The sequence below is a fragment of the Antennarius striatus genome, chromosome 7 (genome assembly GCF_040054535.1).
Source record: "Antennarius striatus isolate MH-2024 chromosome 7, ASM4005453v1, whole genome shotgun sequence".
Lineage (NCBI taxonomy): Eukaryota > Metazoa > Chordata > Actinopteri > Lophiiformes > Antennariidae > Antennarius > Antennarius striatus.
In genome coordinates this window covers 24,303,344-24,322,413 of record NC_090782.1, presented here as the reverse complement: position 1 = coordinate 24,322,413, position 19,070 = coordinate 24,303,344, and the positions used below count along the sequence as shown (strand labels likewise).

The 19,070-nt window shown below is 42.2% G+C and overlaps 1 protein-coding gene and 1 long non-coding RNA gene across 7 annotated transcripts; both read left to right on the top strand.

Moving 5' to 3' along the window:
* Positions 1 to 5,647: 5,647 nt before the first annotated feature.
* Positions 5,648 to 13,241, top strand: LOC137599443 (uncharacterized). 6 transcript variants are annotated; one of them, XM_068320390.1, is made up of 6 exons: positions 5,648 to 5,747; positions 5,857 to 5,961; positions 6,083 to 6,215; positions 6,324 to 6,428; positions 6,983 to 7,668; positions 8,239 to 13,241. In XM_068320390.1, exon 6 carries the CDS (start codon positions 10,863 to 10,865, stop codon positions 11,478 to 11,480), a length of 618 nt encoding a protein of 205 aa, XP_068176491.1. In that variant the 5' UTR covers positions 5,648 to 5,747; positions 5,857 to 5,961; positions 6,083 to 6,215; positions 6,324 to 6,428; positions 6,983 to 7,668; positions 8,239 to 10,862; the 3' UTR covers positions 11,481 to 13,241. The 6 variants fall into 6 exon arrangements, 5 of the variants coding, with proteins under 5 accessions (XP_068176491.1, XP_068176488.1, XP_068176489.1 ...); XR_011036814.1 differs by lacking the exon at positions 8,239 to 13,241 and having other exon boundaries at positions 6,048 to 6,215; positions 6,983 to 8,228; XM_068320387.1 differs by having other exon boundaries at positions 5,857 to 6,215.
* A 2,390-nt stretch (positions 13,242 to 15,631) lies between these two features.
* Positions 15,632 to 18,260, top strand: LOC137599325 (uncharacterized). The gene is made up of 5 exons (XR_011036797.1): positions 15,632 to 15,770; positions 15,883 to 15,984; positions 16,075 to 16,242; positions 16,324 to 16,428; positions 16,557 to 18,260. It is a non-coding gene; the product is annotated as an uncharacterized lncRNA (long non-coding RNA).
* The last annotated feature ends 810 nt before the right edge of the window (positions 18,261 to 19,070 follow it).

The window sequence follows — 19,070 nt, the reverse complement described above, 5'->3', positions numbered from 1 at the left end:
GACGGCTCCAAACGTGACGGCTCCAAACATGACGACTCCTGACATGTCGGCTCCAGAGAAGATGATTACATACGTAACGTACATACATTTCATGCAATCTCCAATCACCTGCGATGCTTGCTCCGTCCGTCTGGGTTTGATCCCTCTGCTACTGGGACTCTTTCATCTCTTCTAGAACCAGAAGGAACCTCACCAGCAGGTCCTCATATGTATCCACTATTATCACACTTTAACAATAATCAGTCAGGGGACGTTTGTGTTTTTCTAATCATCTATATACAACCAGCCAGCATTCAGAACATGCATCATTCTGCCAAGGTCACCACCACAAAACCTGCGGGACCAGAAGATTTGTTTCGAACTCCATCACAGAAAAGGTTTGGATACTTCATTAGCCGTCAATCATTACTGTGACGATGTGTCTTGAATGGAATCTGATTGATGCAACATAATGAACGCTTAAATTTGTGCCACGCCTTTTGAGTCAAGTTGATCTGCAGTAGTTTGAGAGTTAACACATAAAATGTGATTTAAATGCAGATGTAACTTTTTATCTTTTGTTAATATATGAGATCCATTCGAATGACTGACTTTGAATAATGTCAGATAGATATATTGGAGGTGTGATATATCCTCCTGTCTCTGGTGCTGCACTGAAACTTAATACATATTCAGTGTTCTCGTTAATGTGCATCTTTGCATCTTTGATCTTACGTGAGTTTCTCGTCACGAGACTTACCTGCGTGATTCAGCCTTATTAAAATTAACCAAACGGCAACACGACGTCCGCTCATTATCCATACTAGAGTGAGAAAGCAAGAAGTTAGTCTTACGTTATCACCATGCCTCCGATCAAGATGCAAAAATTGGAGAAAAACCGAGTGACAATGAGTGCTTTCCTGAATGAAAAACAATCAAAAGTTAATGAAGAAAAAGACACAGATATTACTGGATAGTATGGATAAAGACACAGAAGAAGCCAAGCAATATCCAGCAAAAATCCATGACTGTTTCCATGTGTGAGGCACCGATAAATGTGAGCACTCAAGACAAAATAATGAATACAGAATTTAAAAAATGTGTGTGGAGAAGGTTCTGTCAGCTTGGCGCAGTGTGTCAGGGGAATATATGAATTAAAGGCAAATAAAACTTTTGAGGGGAAAGCCAATGTGAAAAAAAAGCTGTATTACATCTTTATTTCTTAAACTGTTTTTTTAATGACTACCAGGCTTTAAGATTTAAATGAAAATACTATGTCACTTGGCTGTTTTTCTTTTTACTTTAACTGTTATGACGTTGTTATTAATGCAATCACTAAAATTAACAGTTTGTTTATTGTACTTTTGGCAAAACTCAATGCTTGCATACATCTTTTACCGTATATTTTGTTCTTACTTTTGGGATGCATCGCAGGGATGCACTACTTGTGATAACATGAACTCTGCATTTTGATCCTCTCCAAAGTATTTTATCTGATGCTACTGTTGTGGTGATGTTAATAAAGTCCTGTCTCTCTGTGGACTGTGGATTATTAACCTAATATAATTTTTTCTAAACACTGTTCCTTTGCTGCTGTTGAATTGGTTTGACTTTATGAGATTAAACAGATTAGCAGTTTGACTTAATAGGATTAAGATGATTAGCAGTTACCAGGATCACACCCTAAGAAAAGTATTTAAGTTTATACTTGTGGTTCCTGTGTGCAGTGACAAGGAAAGGTGAGGTGAGGTCACATGAGAAGAACACTTACTGTAAGTCATTTCATTATTATCTGGAGAAGAAATGCACCTGAGAAAACAACGCTAATGTAAACGGGTTAAAGGATACATGAACTCCACATGTTCTTGATGCTCGAGTAAGGAGAGGAGCACAGCTCGCCATCTGTTGGTGAGTTGGGTCAGCTGGCGGGGGAAGGTGTTGGACAGACGTGGGAGACCCAAACACACCTCCACGTCCAGGAGGTGAGCCAGCAGTTCCACAGACAGAAGATCAGGAAGGCGCTGATGGTGTCTCCCCCTCCTGCCTTAAGGTCTGTGCAGATCAGCTGGCTCCAGTCTTCATACAGATCTTCAACAGATCCCTCCAACTGTGTGAGGTACCCTCCTGCTTCAAGTGCTCCACCATCATCCCGGTCCCCAAGAAACCCTCCACCACAGGACTAAATGACTTCCGGCCTGTCGCTCTGACATCTGTGGTCATGAAGTCCTTTGAATGCCTCGTGTTGACCCACCTGAAGGACATCACAGGACCCCTGCTGGACCCCCTGCAGTTTGCCTATCGGGCAAATAGGTCAGTGGATGATGCAGTCAACATGGGACTGCATTTCATCCTGGATCATCTCGACCACCCAGGGACATATGCACGGATCCTGTTCATAGACTTCAGCTCGGCGTTCAACACCATCATCCCTGAGCTGCTATCCTCTAAACTTCACCAGCTCACAGTCCCCTCTGTCATGTGTCAGTGGATCACCAGCTTCCTGACAGACAGGACACAGCAGGTGAGGCTGGGGGCGATCACCTCAGACACTCAGTCAGTCAGCACCGGCGCCCCTCAAGGGTTGCGTCCTCTCTCCACTGCTCTTCTCCATCTACACCAACGACTGCACATCTACGCACCCAGCCGTCAAACTCCTGAAGTTTGCAGACGACACAACTGTCATTGGACTCATCCAGGACGGGGATGAGTCTGCATACCGACAGGAGATGAGGCAGCTGGTGGACTGGTGTAGTCGTAACAACCTGGAGCTGACTGTGGAGATGACAGTGGACTTTACGAAGTTCCCCTCCCCTCTGCTCCCCCTCACCATTGCCAACAGCCCTGTGGACTCTGTGCAGGGCTTCAAGTTCCTGGGGACTACTGTTTCATGGGACCAGAAGTGGACTCTCCACATCGGCTGCATCCTCAAAAAGGCCCAGCAGAGGATGTACTTTCTCAGGCAGCTGAGGAAGCACGGTCTGCCACAAGAGCTGTTGGTCCTGTTCTACACGGTAGTCATTGAATCAGTCCTGTGTTCCTCCATCACAGTCTGGTTCGGTGCTGCCACCCAGAGGACAACCAGGTCTGCTGAGAAGATCACTGGGTCCTCCCTGCCCTCCCTCCAAAAGTTGCACTCCTCAAGAGTTAGGAGTCAGGCAGGGAAGATCATCTTAGACCCATCACACCCTGGACACAGACTGTTTAAAAGTCTACCCTCTGGGAGGCGCTACAGAGCCCTCCTCTCAAAAACCACCAGGTTAAATAACAGTTTCTTCCCCCAAGCCATAACACACTTGAACAGCAAATGTTAAATTATCTTGTCTTCCAGTCCTTGCACTCTGTTTACACGCATTCTGCACTTGTACATTGTGTCCCCCCACTGCATTTTGTGTTTTTGTATTTGGCATAGTTATTTATTGCATTTATAGAATTTAGCATAGTGTGTTTAGCATAGTTAAATTTAATGTTACGAATGTACGGTTTGAGACACCATCTGCCGGAAAAAAATTCCTTGTCTGTTTTTTAACATATGATTAAATTGAAGCAATTAGAGTAAATTAAGTTTTCAATCCAGTCGTGTCAGCTGATCTACTGTCATTAGTTCTAGACCAGAGTTGGGCAAACTTTTTGACTGGTGGGCCACAGAGTTTTAAAACCATTAAAGGTTTTGGCCTTTAAAAGGGCAGCAAAGCATACATACATATGCAAGGGTTGTTGTTGCACTGCGGAGCCACTCAGAGATGCAGACAAACAAGCATGCACACACTCAATTGGCTGGTCATTTTGGGACAGTTAACCTGAAGTGCATGGTTTTGGAGGTGGGAGGAGCCGGAGAACCCAGAGAGAACCCACGCAGGCACGGGGAGGACCCTGCACAGAGTGGGACGCAACCCGGAACCGACTTGCTGTGCTGCAACAGCGCTGCCGACTGTGCCACTTTGCCGCCCCCGTACAGACATGGGAGACCCAAACAGATAGAGGGTCTGCTGGGAACATCTGGCTCAGGACCCAGTCCAGTTGGTCTACAAATCGTACCTTTGGCAAAGCCTACAACAACGACAACAGTAGGAAAACAATATTTCAAGTGTTTTTATAAAAATTATGTAATTGCAATATGAAATTGGAAAAAATTATCACTTTATGTGTAATTGGCCCACGGATTGGTGCTGGTCCGCAGCCCGGGGGTTGGGGACCACTGTTTTAGATGATCATCTTGTCAGGGGCCGGTAGAGTTATCGAGACGGTGTCTACTGCTATTGTGCTCTTTCAAACCGGCTGTTTTGATGCTTTTGGACTTTTTTTTGTACAGTGTATACTGTCTTTGACACAGTCAGTCACTCCATTCTTTTATCTTGTCTTGAAGAGAGTATTGGTTTGGGGATTTTTCTTCTTCTGTAGTTCCTCTCCCGTGGAGTTCCCCAAAGTTCTATTTTTGGCTTATTACTGTTTTCCTTATGTTGCCCCTGGGCTGCTTTATATGTCCTTCCACTGTTTTGTAGACAACATTCATATTTACTTACCTCTACAGGCTAACATCACAGACTCACTAGAACCCATCTGACTCTGCTAGAGTGATCTGAAAACGTGGCAGGATTTTAACTTTCTGTCCCTAAATGAATGTAAAACTGAAGGTTTTTTTGTTGTTGTTCTGAGTCTGTTTGACGGCAGTGCCAGCATTTCTGTCCCACTTGGGTCATCAACCAGCTTTTTCCAGTTGAATCTACTGGCCAAAGTTAAGCCTTGAATGCCCTTTAAGGACTTTGAGAGAATCTTCAATGCTTGTATAAGAACTCATGATGATTCCAGTAACTCTCTGGATGTGTGTGTTGGATCACTGTTGACTTCCCCATTTGCAGTTGGTGGAAAATTCTATGGCTTGGAATTTAACCACAGCTAGAAAACATGCGCACTAGAAAATACGACTCATGTGACTCCAGCTTTAGCTTTTTGTCCATGTTTGGATCAATTTTAAGATTGTATTGCTTGTTTTTAAGGTTTTATCTGTTTCAACTGAAGTCCCATCTTTTCTCATTTACTTTCAGCTGGAGTTCACTCAGAAATGATGCATTCACATTGTGTTTTGTCTTTGTTGACTCTGGTTATTTTAAATGTTACAAGGTTTGTCTGCAAAGAAGAGGCAAAGACAGAGATTCTCCCTCTAGTGGTGAACTAAACCATCGTCTCCTCAGGAATGTGGTCCTGAATGCTGTTCTTCTTTTTTAACTGGGTTGGGCTGTTTTAGTGTTCTGGGTTTTTTCTAAGAGTCTGGGATTTAATCAACTTTCATACTTGAAAATGGCCTGAAATGGAAAAAATAAACGGTAAATTACAAACTAATGTCATTCTTTACTCTCAATATGAAAACACATCAAGAAACTTTATTATCTTCAAATACATAAAAATGAATGTTGTCCACCAATTGATAGTTAAAAACAAATTTCATAGAAATAAAAATAAATATCTCATTTGACAAAAAGTGGGAATCAATCAGTCCTTCTTTGGAGTCTTGTTACTTCACCATACCTTGGCGTTATATTGTTTGAGTTTGATCAAATCATGCAAAAGGAAACGTTAGACTTTGAAATGGAATGTTGTTGTTATAATGGCATTAGTTTTTCATTGGTTAAACAAGGAACGCCTCCAGCTTTCAGGTAGTCTGTTAGTTCAAGTGCAGGAGAGGTCAAGTATCTCTACCTCCAGTAGTTTCCTCTTCATCATGACTAAGCTGATCTTTTCTCTGGCTCTTGCCTGGACTCTCTCCGGCTCAGGTAACTGCAACTCATCTCTGAAGCCTGATTCATTCACCAGTATTAATCAGATGATTATCAGTTATATGTCGCCATCAGCTGATGGGCAGTCATGTTCTTCTCTTTGCAGCAGTTGGAGCATTTCAGTGTGAAACCTGCACGAGTGCCACATGTCCCACCACCCAACCGACAAATTGTTCTTCAGAGACGATGTGTTTCACAGCCTCCATTAACGGTCGTTATCTATCACAACTCTTCTGTGAATTCTTCATGTCTGTTTTCTTTCCACCAGCAGAATCTAATTCTCCTTTGTTTTCATAGAAACTATATTTGGGCACTCAACATTTTTGTTTCAGAGGGGATGTGCGTCGTCCCTCATGTGCCCAAACCCAGGCCAACGTCTGTTGTCATTCAACATTGGTAATGCCAGTTCAGACACAAATCTTGAATGCTGCAACACGGATCGATGCAACACTGATTTTTTTCTCAGTAAGTATTAATAAGTATAAATAGTTGATTGAACAATTGATAGTTAATTGCTAGTTAATTCTCATCAGTGTTTTATGGTCATCAGAAATGACTTTGGGTTTCTTTCAGTTGTTATGTTTCTATCAACTAACAACCTGACATGTTGTCTTGATGCCAATTGCACCGAACAAGTCCAGTGTAGGGATATACAGGACCGCTGCCTTCAAGGATCTGGTGAGACGATAAGTTATAGATGAAGACTCTCATGCTCTCATTCCTGTTGTGTTTACATTAGTGTCTGAAGTGAATATTTCATAGACAGCGTCCTTCAACCACGTAGAAATGTATTAATATAAAAATCAACCCAGCACACCACCAGCCTCTTTGTAAAAGTACCCATTTTTATTCCATATTTATACTGCATTATCTATTCCAGTGTTTCCCAAAACCAATGTGCCGAGGGAGGTGATACGATCTCGCCAAACTTGTCTGAAAAAAGGCCATTGTCGAATGTCGGTGCTGTAGATTACAATGATTAACATGAACACAATAATAATCATTCTTAATGACAGACACGGACACTCAACCATGGCTTTTTTTTAGACCAGTTATGCGAGTTTGGATTATTTCTTTTGGCACACCTGGTATTCACAGCTCACCAGCAGTTGAGAAACACTATTCTATTCATTTATATTTGTTTTATGTGGATGTGTTTCTGAAATTATTATTATGACACATCACTGCTTGAGATCAACAGGTGTTTGTTCAGTGACATTTTTTATTTTCAGCGGTCATACAATCAGTATCAACGTCTGTCTTTGGCTGTGTGTCTGCCAACTTGTGTCCAAACATTACAAACCAGTTTACTCCCAACACGGCTGTGTTGTTCGGGAATGATACAACCTGTTGTGACTCCAGTCTGTGCAATGGGTTTCCAACCATGATGACCTCAAATACTACGGCTCCAAACATGACAACTCCAAACACGACAACTCCAAACACGACAACTCCAAACACGACAACTCCAAACATGATGGCTCCAAACATAACGAGTCCGAACACGACAACTCCAAACACCAGCGAGGCTTGCTCCATCAGTCTGGGTTTGATCCCTCTGCTACTGGGACTCTTTCATCTCTTGTAGAACAAGAAGGAACCTCATTAGCACGCCCTGATTGTATATCCACTATTATCAGACTTTAAAAATCAGTCAGGGAATTTGTGTGGGTTTCTCATGACGTATTTACAACCAGCCAGCATTCAGAACATACATCATTCTGCCAAGATCACCACCACAAAACCTGCAGAACAAGAAGACGTGTATCAAACTCCATCAGAGGAAGTGTTTGCATACTTCATTAGCAGTCGATCATCACCGTGAAGACGTGGCTTGACTGGAATCTGATTGATGCAACATGATGAACGCTGGGAATTTGTGCCAAGACTTTTGAATCATGTTTGTCTGCAGCAATTTGTGAGTTAAACACTCAAAAAGCTACATCTGGATTAAAATCATATTTTAAGTCTTTGAATGATCTCAGATTGATATTGGTGGTGGTGTGATATATACTCCTGTCTCTGGTGCTGGACTGAAACCTAATACATATTCAGTTTTCTCGTTAGCGTGCGTTGTTGCGTCTTTGAAATCAATGCTACCTCTTTCCGCGATTGTCACGGTTCGGTGGTGGCGCTCTGTGGCTCTGTTGTGCTGGGGTGTGGCAGGAGGATAGGTTGAACCCGTGGGCGGTGCCCCGTCTCCACACTTGTTGTTGCCCTCAACACCTGGACTTGATCAGACTGATTAGCCTGAAGCTTTTAAGCCTGGTTCTCTTTTGGTTCTGGGTCAGATTGTTTTGTACTGATGGCCTTGTCTCTATTTTTATGGAATTTTTATGTCTTCTTGTGTTGCCTTGATTTTTTTTGCTTTGCCTGAATAAACCATGGACAAAAACTTCTCCACCAGTGTCCTGCACTTGGGTCCTAATCTTGCCTGTGACAGAACAATCTGGCCACGTCTGGACTTAACAGACCTTTTTTTCTTCAGGCATTGATCGCTCAGACCAAAAGCATACTCCAGGATCCAGATTCAGCTTCCAACCAGATGAAGCAGTGGAAATGTACCACGGCTGCTTCCAAGCCTGTTCACACGCCTGTCCCAGAACCTGTTCCAGTGCTGGTTTCCACGCCTGTTTCTGTCCGAGCCCCAGCCCCAGCCTGCTCACGAATCAGAGCCCGGACCCAGGTGGATCCCCTGGATCCCCAGGTGGATCATCACCACTAGGTTCTTCAGTTTGTAGCATAGGGTGATGTTCTTCTCTAATAGCGGCAATGAGCGGGAACCTGTGGAAATTCTACGATAAAACAATAATATCAGACTCTTTTTTTTTTGTCTTCGCCATCACAAGAAAACACACCGCTGTGTCTGATGAAGCTCTAACTGCTACGTGTGTGTGTGTGTGTGTGTGTGTGTGGGATGGACAAACACGAAGACCGCTTCGGCATTACGGTCCGGCCATCCGGGTAGACGCCGGCTTCGTGAGTTTGGTCCTGGTGAATAAAAGATCGGGGTTCCCCACAGGACAATGTGAGGTCCGTCACTATCAAAGGAAAGAACAGGAGTTGACTCTGGAAATATTATCTTCTGAACATTAGAATTTTTTAAAAAGGAGCTGTGTGCAGGGGAAAGTGCAGATGTCCAACAATATTGAATTATTAGAATAATCCCAATATTCTGTTGAATTTTTTTCAAATCTTTATTACTCCTTAGTGTGATTAAAACATATATCACACAATTGTCTGTATATATATTATAACTTAATGTACCAGATTGATTGTGTAAAACAGAAGGAGATGTGAGGCTGTTTCATGCCTATATGGAGATACAGGTAGTCCTCAACCTAAGACTATAATCAGGTCTGAGAGGTTGAATATTTTGAACGGTATTTATTTCAACCTATATTCACCCTTTGAAGTCATTTAAATGTCTTTACTGTCATATAGTGATGTGACGCCGGGGATCGAAGCTCCGAAGCGTGTGCCGAGTAGGGGAGGGGCGTTCCCGCGAAGCGTGTATCGAGGCTTACTTCATCTAAGGGAGGAGCTGAAAAGGATGATGTCTGAAGCATCGCCGGGCAGTGAGGCTTTGGGCGTGACTTCCGTATCGACACTTCAATCATGGGAACACCCAGCTACGCGGCTGATACTACATGACTGATTTGACTCGTGATACGTGCATTAACACAGATATAAAGCGATCACACTCCGTTCAGAATGTGGTTGTTTGGTGGAGAGTTGTGGTTAGCTAGCGTGGAGAGGGTTTGGAATTTGGATAGAGTCAGACGTATTTTGGAGAGAGGTATAGATAGTGCGGAGAGAGTTGGTTTAGGAGAGAATCAGGAAATGGGACCTGCCACAGTGGAGAAATTGTTGTTTTTAATTTTTTAAAACATAATTTTATATATACTTTATATATAATATAAATTATATAAGTATATATACTAATTTGATCCCCAGATAAAAACCAATGATTTCACCAAATCATAATCACTAGCTATACATCAATGTTACAGAAGAGCAATCATTGTCCCAACCCCAACCATCCTCCCCTCACCGTACATGTTTATTTTCTTATTCCTCATGTCCAAATAATTATTTTCCATACTGCCGGTCTGTATGTATGTTATATATATGCTGTTTATCGTGACCCAAATGGAAACCTGGAGCCTCCGACAAATACCGAAGCTAAGTTGTCAAGTACCTTCAGAAGATCTTCTAGAAGATGTGAATGCTGCGATAAGAACCATCCCCACAGGGAACATAACTGAGACCAACAAGCTGATCCACAGTACAGCAACAGTAATCCCTGAGATGCTGGGATATAAGATCAACACAGGGCATAACAAACAATACCCTCCATGGAAGAGACGGTTAGAGGCCAAGATAAAGGCGACACGGAGAGAAGTCAGCCAGCTAGCCGAGCTACAGAAGGGGAACATGGTGAATCAAGGGGTACCCAGGAAATGCAGCAAGCTCTCCATACCTGAAGCACTCGAAACTACCAAACAGAGACTAACGGCTCTGGCTACCCGACTGAAGAGGTTCACCAAGGACATGGAGGCCAGGAGAATAAACAAGACCTTCTCCACTCAACCAGCAAAGGTGTACTCTCAGTGGCAGGGAAATAGCAGCTGGTCAGATCCACCAAGAGATGAGGTGGAGAAATACTGGAAGGGCATATGGGAAAGAAAAGCATCACACAACATGATGCCCAGTGGCTAGTGGACCTGAGGACTGACCACAGCTGCCTCCCAGAACAAGAACCAGTATCCATCTCATTTGCAGACATCCAAGAAAGAGTGTCAAAGATGAAGAGTTGGTCAGCACCGGCCCGGATATGATCCATACATACTGGCTAAAGAAGCTGACAGCACTCCATGAGCGTCTAGCAGCACAGATGAACCAGCTGCTAAGGGATGGGACGCACCCAGAATGGTTGACTGAAGGCAGGACAGTCCTGATCATGAAAGACCCACAGAAGGGATCCGCCCCATCCAACTACCGGCCAATAACCTGTCTCAGTACAACATGGAAGCTCCTGTCAGGCTAAGATGAGTAGGCACATGGATCAATGTAAAATTCAAGAGTACATCAGGAAGATGGCCCCAACAGATGAACTGCTCAGTGAAGAAACCTGAGGAGGAAGAAGAGGAGGAGGAGGAGACGACATGGAGGGACAAGCCCCTACACGGCATGTACTACCGTCAGATAGAGGAAGTGGCTGGTATCAAGAAGACCTACCAATGGCTGAATAAAGCTGGACTGACGGACAGCACAGAGGCACTGATCATGGCAGCACAAGAACAGGCCCTGAGTACAAGGGCAATAGAGGCCAATATCTACCACAGTAGATCTGACCCAAGGTGCAGGCTATGTAAAGAAGCCCCAGAGTCAGTCCAGCATGTGGTAGCGGGGTGTAAGATGCTCGCCAGCTCAGCATACATGGAAAGGCACAACCAAGTAGCTGTGATAGTGTACAGGAACATCTGTACCCAGTATGGACTAGAAGTACCCAAATCCCAATGGGACATACCACCGAAGGTGGTTGAGAACGGCAAGGCTAAGATCCTGTGGGACTTCAGCTTCCAGACCGACAAACAGCTACTGGCTAACAAACCGGACATAGTGGTGATGGACAAAGAGCAGAAGAGAGCAGTGGTGATAGATGTGGCGATTCCAGCTGACGCCAACATCAGGAAGAAGAAACACGAAAAGATTGCACACCCTTAGAGATAGGGTGAGGAGCTCAGTCACCATGGAGGAGCTCGGAGTAGAGCCACTGCTTCTCCCCCTCCAGATGGCTCCGGCTTCAAAGATGAGTTGCAGTTACCTGAGCTGGAGAGAGTCCAGACGAGAGCCAGAGAAAGGATCAGCTTCATCATGATGAATAGGAAACTACTGGAGGTAGAGATACTTGATCTCTCCTGTACTTTAATGTCTGGGTGTTGAGAACAGATTAATACCTGAACACTGGAGGTGTTCCTTCTTCAACCAATCAGAAACTGATGTCATTATAACCACAACATTCCATTTTAAATCTGAACATTTTCTTGTTACATGATTTGATCAAACTAAAACAATATTATATCAAGGTATGGTGAAATAATGTGACTGCAAAGAAGGGGTGATTTTCATATTTTTTGAAATGAGACCTTTGTTTTTGAATATTTTTTATTTCCATGAAACTTGTTTTTAACTTTAACAGCAGATGAAGCACAACATTCTTGAATGGTCCATTTATTTTGATGTATTTTAAGGTAATAATAAAGTGTCTTGATCTGTTTACACATGAAGAACAAAGAATGACAGTGGTCTAGTATATAATTTACTATTCATCTTTTCATTTAAGGTCATTTTCATGTTTGAATTTTGATTAAATGAGAGATCCATGGAAAAACCGCAGAACAGTTTAAAGTGGCCCCAACCCAGTTAAAAAGAAAGAACAGCATTCAGGACAACATTCTTGAGGACAGAGGTTTAGTTCACCACATGAGGTAGAACCTTTCTTTGTGCCTCTCCTTTTTAATGACAACCAATTCAGGGTTGTACTTTTAAAACCAACACTATTCAAGGCAAGATAAAGTATGAAGTGATTGACTGTCTAAAAGACAGCTGTCAAGTCTAAAACCATCAAAACAGCCGATTTAAAGGAGCACGATTGGAGGAGACACTGTCTTGATAGCTGTACCGATAGCTGGCCCCTGACAAGTTGACCATCTAAAGTAGTAGCCCCCAACCCCAAAGCTGCAGACTGACTTCAATCTATGGGCCAATTGGACCGCACAGAAAGAATACATAACTTATATCATTTCTGTTTTATTTGTAATCTGATTGTGAACAATGCTTTGGTTTGGAAAAGTACCAGATCCACCACATCCGTCTGTGAGTCACTGTTGATGCATGCCAAGATTGCCTCGTTCACGTGACTACTTTCTTAAAGGGAACGCTCGGGCCGCCAACACAGAATATATTACCGAGCAAAACAAACAAAACACAAACATCTTTGGAAACTTTCTTTGCTCAGGGAGACAGAAGAATGTGAAGACAGAAGACGAGCCTACAACTTCAATTAAAAAGAAAGCTGTAAACTACCAGTTTTAGTCCTCGTCGTATCATTTTATTCAGTTGTATTTATCCACCACACCTTAAGAGCTGGTGGTTTATGAACTGGAGTTACTGGTAGACGATAGATTGATACATGTCAAGGGATTGATACCTTCATTCATTCATTGTCTACCACTTCATCCGCTGTGGCGGGTCGCCAAAGGGAGTAGCCCAGCTGACTGAGGATGCGAGGTGGGGGAAACTCCAGACGTGACGCCAGTTTCATTCAATGGTCATGGAGTCGTCTTCAGGATCATTACAAGATTAAATTGCCTGTTTTACATCTGCCACTCCTTCACTCCTGGACTGTCTGGTTAATCACAAACTGTTTCCCGTCACAACAGTTTAATTCCTCATACCAGTAAATTGTATATGCTAAGATAAATTTAGTTGACTTCCCTTAATTGTGTTTCCTCTCCTTGGTCTGTGTTTTTTTTTCTGTCTCGTCAGAATGAGTGAATAAATTAGGAGCAGATGCTTCTTCATTTGATTGATGCCATGTGATTGGTCAGGGGGCAGACCATCCATCCATCCGTCCATCCATCCATCCATCCATCCATCCATCCATCCATCCATCCATCCATCCATCCACAATCCAGTCCTTTCAAAACTTGCCAACCAACTGTTCAGCAGATTGATTGGTGTGAGGTGGCTCTTGCTCATGACCTCCATTACTATATGAAGGCTTAATAACAGTCTCTGAAATTCTTAGTCCAGTAGCCACCATTGACACTCCTTAGTACTGCCAATAATCTCTTTGGGGCAGGCAGGTCCAGGACAGCACTGACCACACCCCACAGACATTAAAAGCTGAGGCAAGACCAACCACCGCCAGAACCAAAGTAGCTTCTTCTTGGATGAGAAGTTAAGTCCAGTGGATTTAGTTCAATGCCTTTGGAGGCATTGGATCATTCTATTTCTAAATTCTTTCATATCGTCTTTATTTTATTTTATTTTATTTTATTTTATATACATTTTTTTTTAATGTTTTGTCTTGTCTGCATGTATTCTCACAGTTTAACCCCTTAAAAGGGGGTCAACCATTTATGAGATCGATTCTTATTTTAGTCTTGCATTAAAATATTTTATATATTATAATGCGTGCATGTGACCATCACCACTCCTCTCTGTCAGTCTTTATTAGAATTTCCTATTGTGAGCCTGAGAGGTAAGTGCTGTACCTCTGTGCATTAAGGGGGAAAGCAAAAGGAGACAGATAGAGAACACAAACAAGGTAGTGGATAGACAGGCAATGCTGTTGGAGTGAAAAAGGTTGATATCTTAGTACCAATGTTATAAAACACCAGATTAGTGGAGGTCTTGACAGTATAGAATAGGCCACCAGGGGAAACCAGTGTGGGAGGAAGATAGAGGGCATAAGATTGTGATGTCTGAAGAGACTCATCACATTCTGACGGGACCCATCGGTTCTCAATAATTGGACTCGACAGTAGCTGGTAAGCCCTGAGCGAACATGCATATGTGATGAAACCAACACCCAGATAGGCTACTAGAACCCAACAGGGCCACGCTAGCTGAGTACCCCCAACCCCATCATCCAGGAGCATCCAGAAGCCATCACCCGAAGAGCCACCAGGGGCACCGAGAACCATGTAGACCCAGAGACCCAGAGGAGGCAGCGGCAGGGACTGGCCCAAGGGGCACGGGGCAAGGAGGTCGTTGTGAGTCTGTTTGATGGCAGTGCCAGCATTTCTGTCCCACTTGGGTCATCAACCAGCTTTTTCCAGTCTACTGGCCAAAGTTAAGCCTTGAATGTTTAAGCACTTTGAGAGAATCTTCAATAATTGTAATAAGAACTAATAATGATTCCTGTATCTCTCTGGATGTGGGTGCGGGTCAGTGTTGACTTCCCCATTTGAAGTTGGTGGAAACTTCTATTGCTCGGAATTTAACCACAGCTAGAAAACATGGGCACTAGAAAATACGACTCATGTGACTCCAGGTTTAGCTTCTTGTCCGTGTTTAGATCAATTTTAAGATTTTTATTGCTTTTTTTCAAGGTTTTAGCTGTTATGGCGCCTCCTGATTTGTGTCTTGATAGACATCTATACTCTGGTTTGAGCTCTGAGGTCAACCATTAATATGACAGTGAATGTTTCCAGATCATGTCTTAGAATCACAGGTGACAAAACCATTGCAATAGGTGCATCAGATCTGTGGATCACCTTACCTCTGCAGTTACAAACTACTTGCATAGTCAAGTCTTTTCAAGTCTGAAGTCTGAAGTCCCATCTTTCCTCACTGACTTTCATCTGGGGTTCACTAAAACGTGATGCATTCACATTTTGTTTTGTCTTTGTTGACTCTGGTTGTATTAATGTTACACCCACAAGCTTCATTAGAAAGAAGAGGCAGAGAGGGAGGTTCTTCAAGTGGTGAACTAAACCACTGTCTCCTCAGGAATGTCGTCCTGAATGCTGTTCTTCCTTTTTAACTGGGTTGGGCTGCTTTACCTTAAAATACATCAAAATGAATGTTGTCCATCTGTTGATAGAGATAAAATTAAGTGTCATGGACATAAAAATATTTTAAACAAATGTCTCTTTTGAAAAAATGTGAAAATCACCTCTTCTTTGGAGTCACGTTAGTTCATGACACCTTCACATTATATTGTATGAGTTTGATCAATTCATGCAATAGATGTTCAGATGTTAGTGTTGGCTTGAATGTAGCTATGACTTCAGTTTCTGACTGGTTAAACAGGGAATGTCTCGAAGTGCTCAGGTATTAGTCATTCATTTATTTACAGAGTAAGTAGTAGTCTTTCTATTCTCAACACCCGACATTACAGTACAGGAGAGATCAAGTACTGTATATCTATCTCCAGTAGTTTCCTCTTCATCATGATGAAGCTGATCCTTTCTCTGGCTCTCGCCTGGACTCTCTCCAGCTCAGGTAACTGCAACTCATCTTTGAAGCCTGATTCATTCACCAGTATTGATCAGTTGATTATCATTTATCTGTATCCATCAGCTGATTGTCAGTCATGTTGTTCTTTTTGCTGCAGTTGGAGCATTTCAGTGTCAAACCTGTAATAGTTCTACATGTTCCACCACCCAACCAACAAATTGTACTTCAGAGACGATGTGTTTAACAGCCTCCTTGAACAGTCAGTATTTCTCTATCACAACTATTCTGTGAATTTTGCATGTTTGTCTTCTTTCCACCAGCAGTATCTGAGTCTAGTTTGGTTTTATAGATATTGTATTAGGGGACTCAACAGTGATCAACTTGAAGGGATGTGCACCGTCCTCCCAATGCTCAGCCTCAGGGACTCAGATGTTTTCATTCAGCGCTAATAATTTAAATTCAGACATACGTCTTGAATGCTGCAACACAACTAACTGCAACTCTGGAAATTTTTCTGGTAAGTATGAATGAGTAAAAATGGTTCATTCTCATCAGTGTTCTATGTTCATCAGATAAATGACTTTCTGTTCTGTTTCAGTTCCTGTGATTCAGTCAACCAACAACCTGACATGCTGTCTTGATGGCGACTGCAATGACCGACTCCAGTGTAGGGGAATACAGGACCGCTGCTTTCGAGTATCTGGTGAGACCTCATGAGACGGTAACAAGTTCTAGCTGAGACTCTCATGCTCTCATTCCTACTGTGTTGAAAGTGGTGTCTGAAGTGATAAGAAAAGTAGTTTTTGCGTGACATTTATTTCTCATTTCCAGTGGGCATACCATCAGTATCTATTTCAGCCTTCGGCTGCATGTCAGAGAGCCTGTGTCTGAACAGCCAGATTCCTCCCAACATAAGTATGACGTTTGGCAACGGATTATCCTGCTGTGACTCCAGTCTGTGTAATGGGGCTCCAACCATCAGGGATGCTCGTTCCATCAGTCTGGGTTTGATCCCTCTGCTCCTGGGACTCTTTTATCACTTCTAGAACCAGTAGGAACCTCACCAGCAGGTCCTCATATGTATCCACTATTATCACACTTTAACAATAATCAGTCAGGGAACGTTTGTGTGTTTCTAATGACGTATTGACAACCAGCCAGCATTCAGAACATGCATCAGTCTGCCAAGGTCACCACCTCAAAACCTGCAGAACCAGAAGATGTGTTTGAAACTCCATCATAGAAAATGTTTGAATAGTTTATCAGCAGTCAATCATCACCATGACGATATGGCATGACTGGAATCTGATTGGTGCAACATGATGAATGCTGGAAATTTGTGCCAAACCTCTGAGTCACGTTGATCTGCAGCAGTTTGTGAGTTAACAAAATAAAATATTATTTCAATCCAGATGTAACTTTTTACCCTTCATTAATAAATGAGATCCATTTAAATGACTGACTCTGAATGATCTCAGATAGATATTGGTGGTAGTGTGATGTATCCTCCTGTCTCTGGTGCAGGACTGAAACCTAATATATATTGATCCTCTCAAAGTATTCTGTCTCATCATTCTGTTATGTTGTGATGTTGTTAATAAGGATTATTAATCTAATATACATTTTTCTGAACACTGATTTTTTTTTGCCGCTTTTATTGAAGTGCTTTGACTTTTTGGGATCAAACAGTCTACTTGTGGTACCTGTGTGCAGTGACAAGGACAGTTGAGGTGAGATCAGATGAGGTAAAGAACATTTACTGTAAATCCCTTCATTATTACATTTTTGCAGGAAGGGAATTACACAATAGCCGAATGTCAAAAGATATCAGTCAGTGGTCAGAGAGGAGAGGACTTTGTGGAAAGACGAGTAGCTCTTCAATTTCAATCCCATAATTGAGGAATAAACCCAGAGTGTGCTTAAACTTGTGAGTAGATTCCTGTACACACTGTCTAAAGTCTATGGAGTTTAGTCACAACGCAAATGCGACACTGAGGCTACCATTACTGTCGTCCATGTGAATATTGAAATCAACAATAATGAACTTATTAGTTTTAAGAATTAAACTACTTAAGAAGTCGGCAAATTCAGATAGAAAGTCACTGTATGGACCAGGAGGAAGATAAATTATGACAAACAATAAAGACTGGAGGAATTTGTGGGCTGGGTTTGATAGGCTCAGACTAAGACTTTCAAATGAATTCAAGATCATTTTCGCTTTAGGGCTCAGTTGTAGCGAGGAATTACAAATAGATGCAACTCCTCCGCCTGAGACTCGAGGGATCTGATAATTTAGGTGATCAGAAGGAGTAGCTTCGTTTAGAGAAAAATACTCATCCTCACTTATCCAGGTTTCTGTTTAACAGAATAAATCTATATGATAATCTGATATAATCTGATTAAAACCACTTTTGAAGACAAGGATCTGATATGTTTGTTCGTAAAGGTTTCAGCCTGGTACGGCTTAAAGGTCACATCAAAGGTGGAAAAAGTTATGAAGTCATTTGTCTTGATTTGTTTTTTTTACATCATGAAAACCTAGCATTTGAAAAGGGGTGTGTAGACCACCAGGCTGTAACATTTTGATAAAAATAATTTTTAATTTTCCTGTTTTTTCATTTTTACTGAGTTATGACATTGTTAATAAAAATCATTAAATTTAACAGTTTGTTTAATCTTTATATTGTGCTATCGGCAACACTCAATCCTTGCCTACAAGGTTCCTACCGTATATTCTGTTATTACTTTTGGGATGCATAAACATCATGTTGGGATGCACAAATTTTTGTTGAAGCGCATCCCAGGGATGCACTACTTTCTTGAACTAAAATGAACTCTGCAAGAAAGACAACCATGAGAAAAATAAGAGCAAAATAGGTAGTAAGAAAAGTTATTGAAAGTTCCAGACTATGGCGATCGATCCGATGCTAGTACATGTGTGTCCACGTGGCACATGTAAACAAAACACATGTGAAAGTAAGAGGGGAGGGAGGTACTGATAGAGGGAACTCAGACCCAAACCCTTCAACACAGAGCGTTTCGGGGTGGAAGTGATTTGATCAATATTCAATCAAAGATATTTAGGATCACTTTGGGGCAAGACATTTTAAATACAGTGTAGTTGGACATCTGGCAGCTGAATGACATGAATTAAAAAAGCATAATGTGAGACCTTTAAGATGTTCAATCGTAATTCCAAAGATCAGGCAAAAAGGTGAACTGAACCCCCCCCCAAACACATCACTGTCGTTCACAACTGTCAGGTGGGAAAACGACATCATGGTAACACACACCTAGATAACTCAGGGAAGGAATGGGCAAACATTTTTACTGGTGGGCCACAAA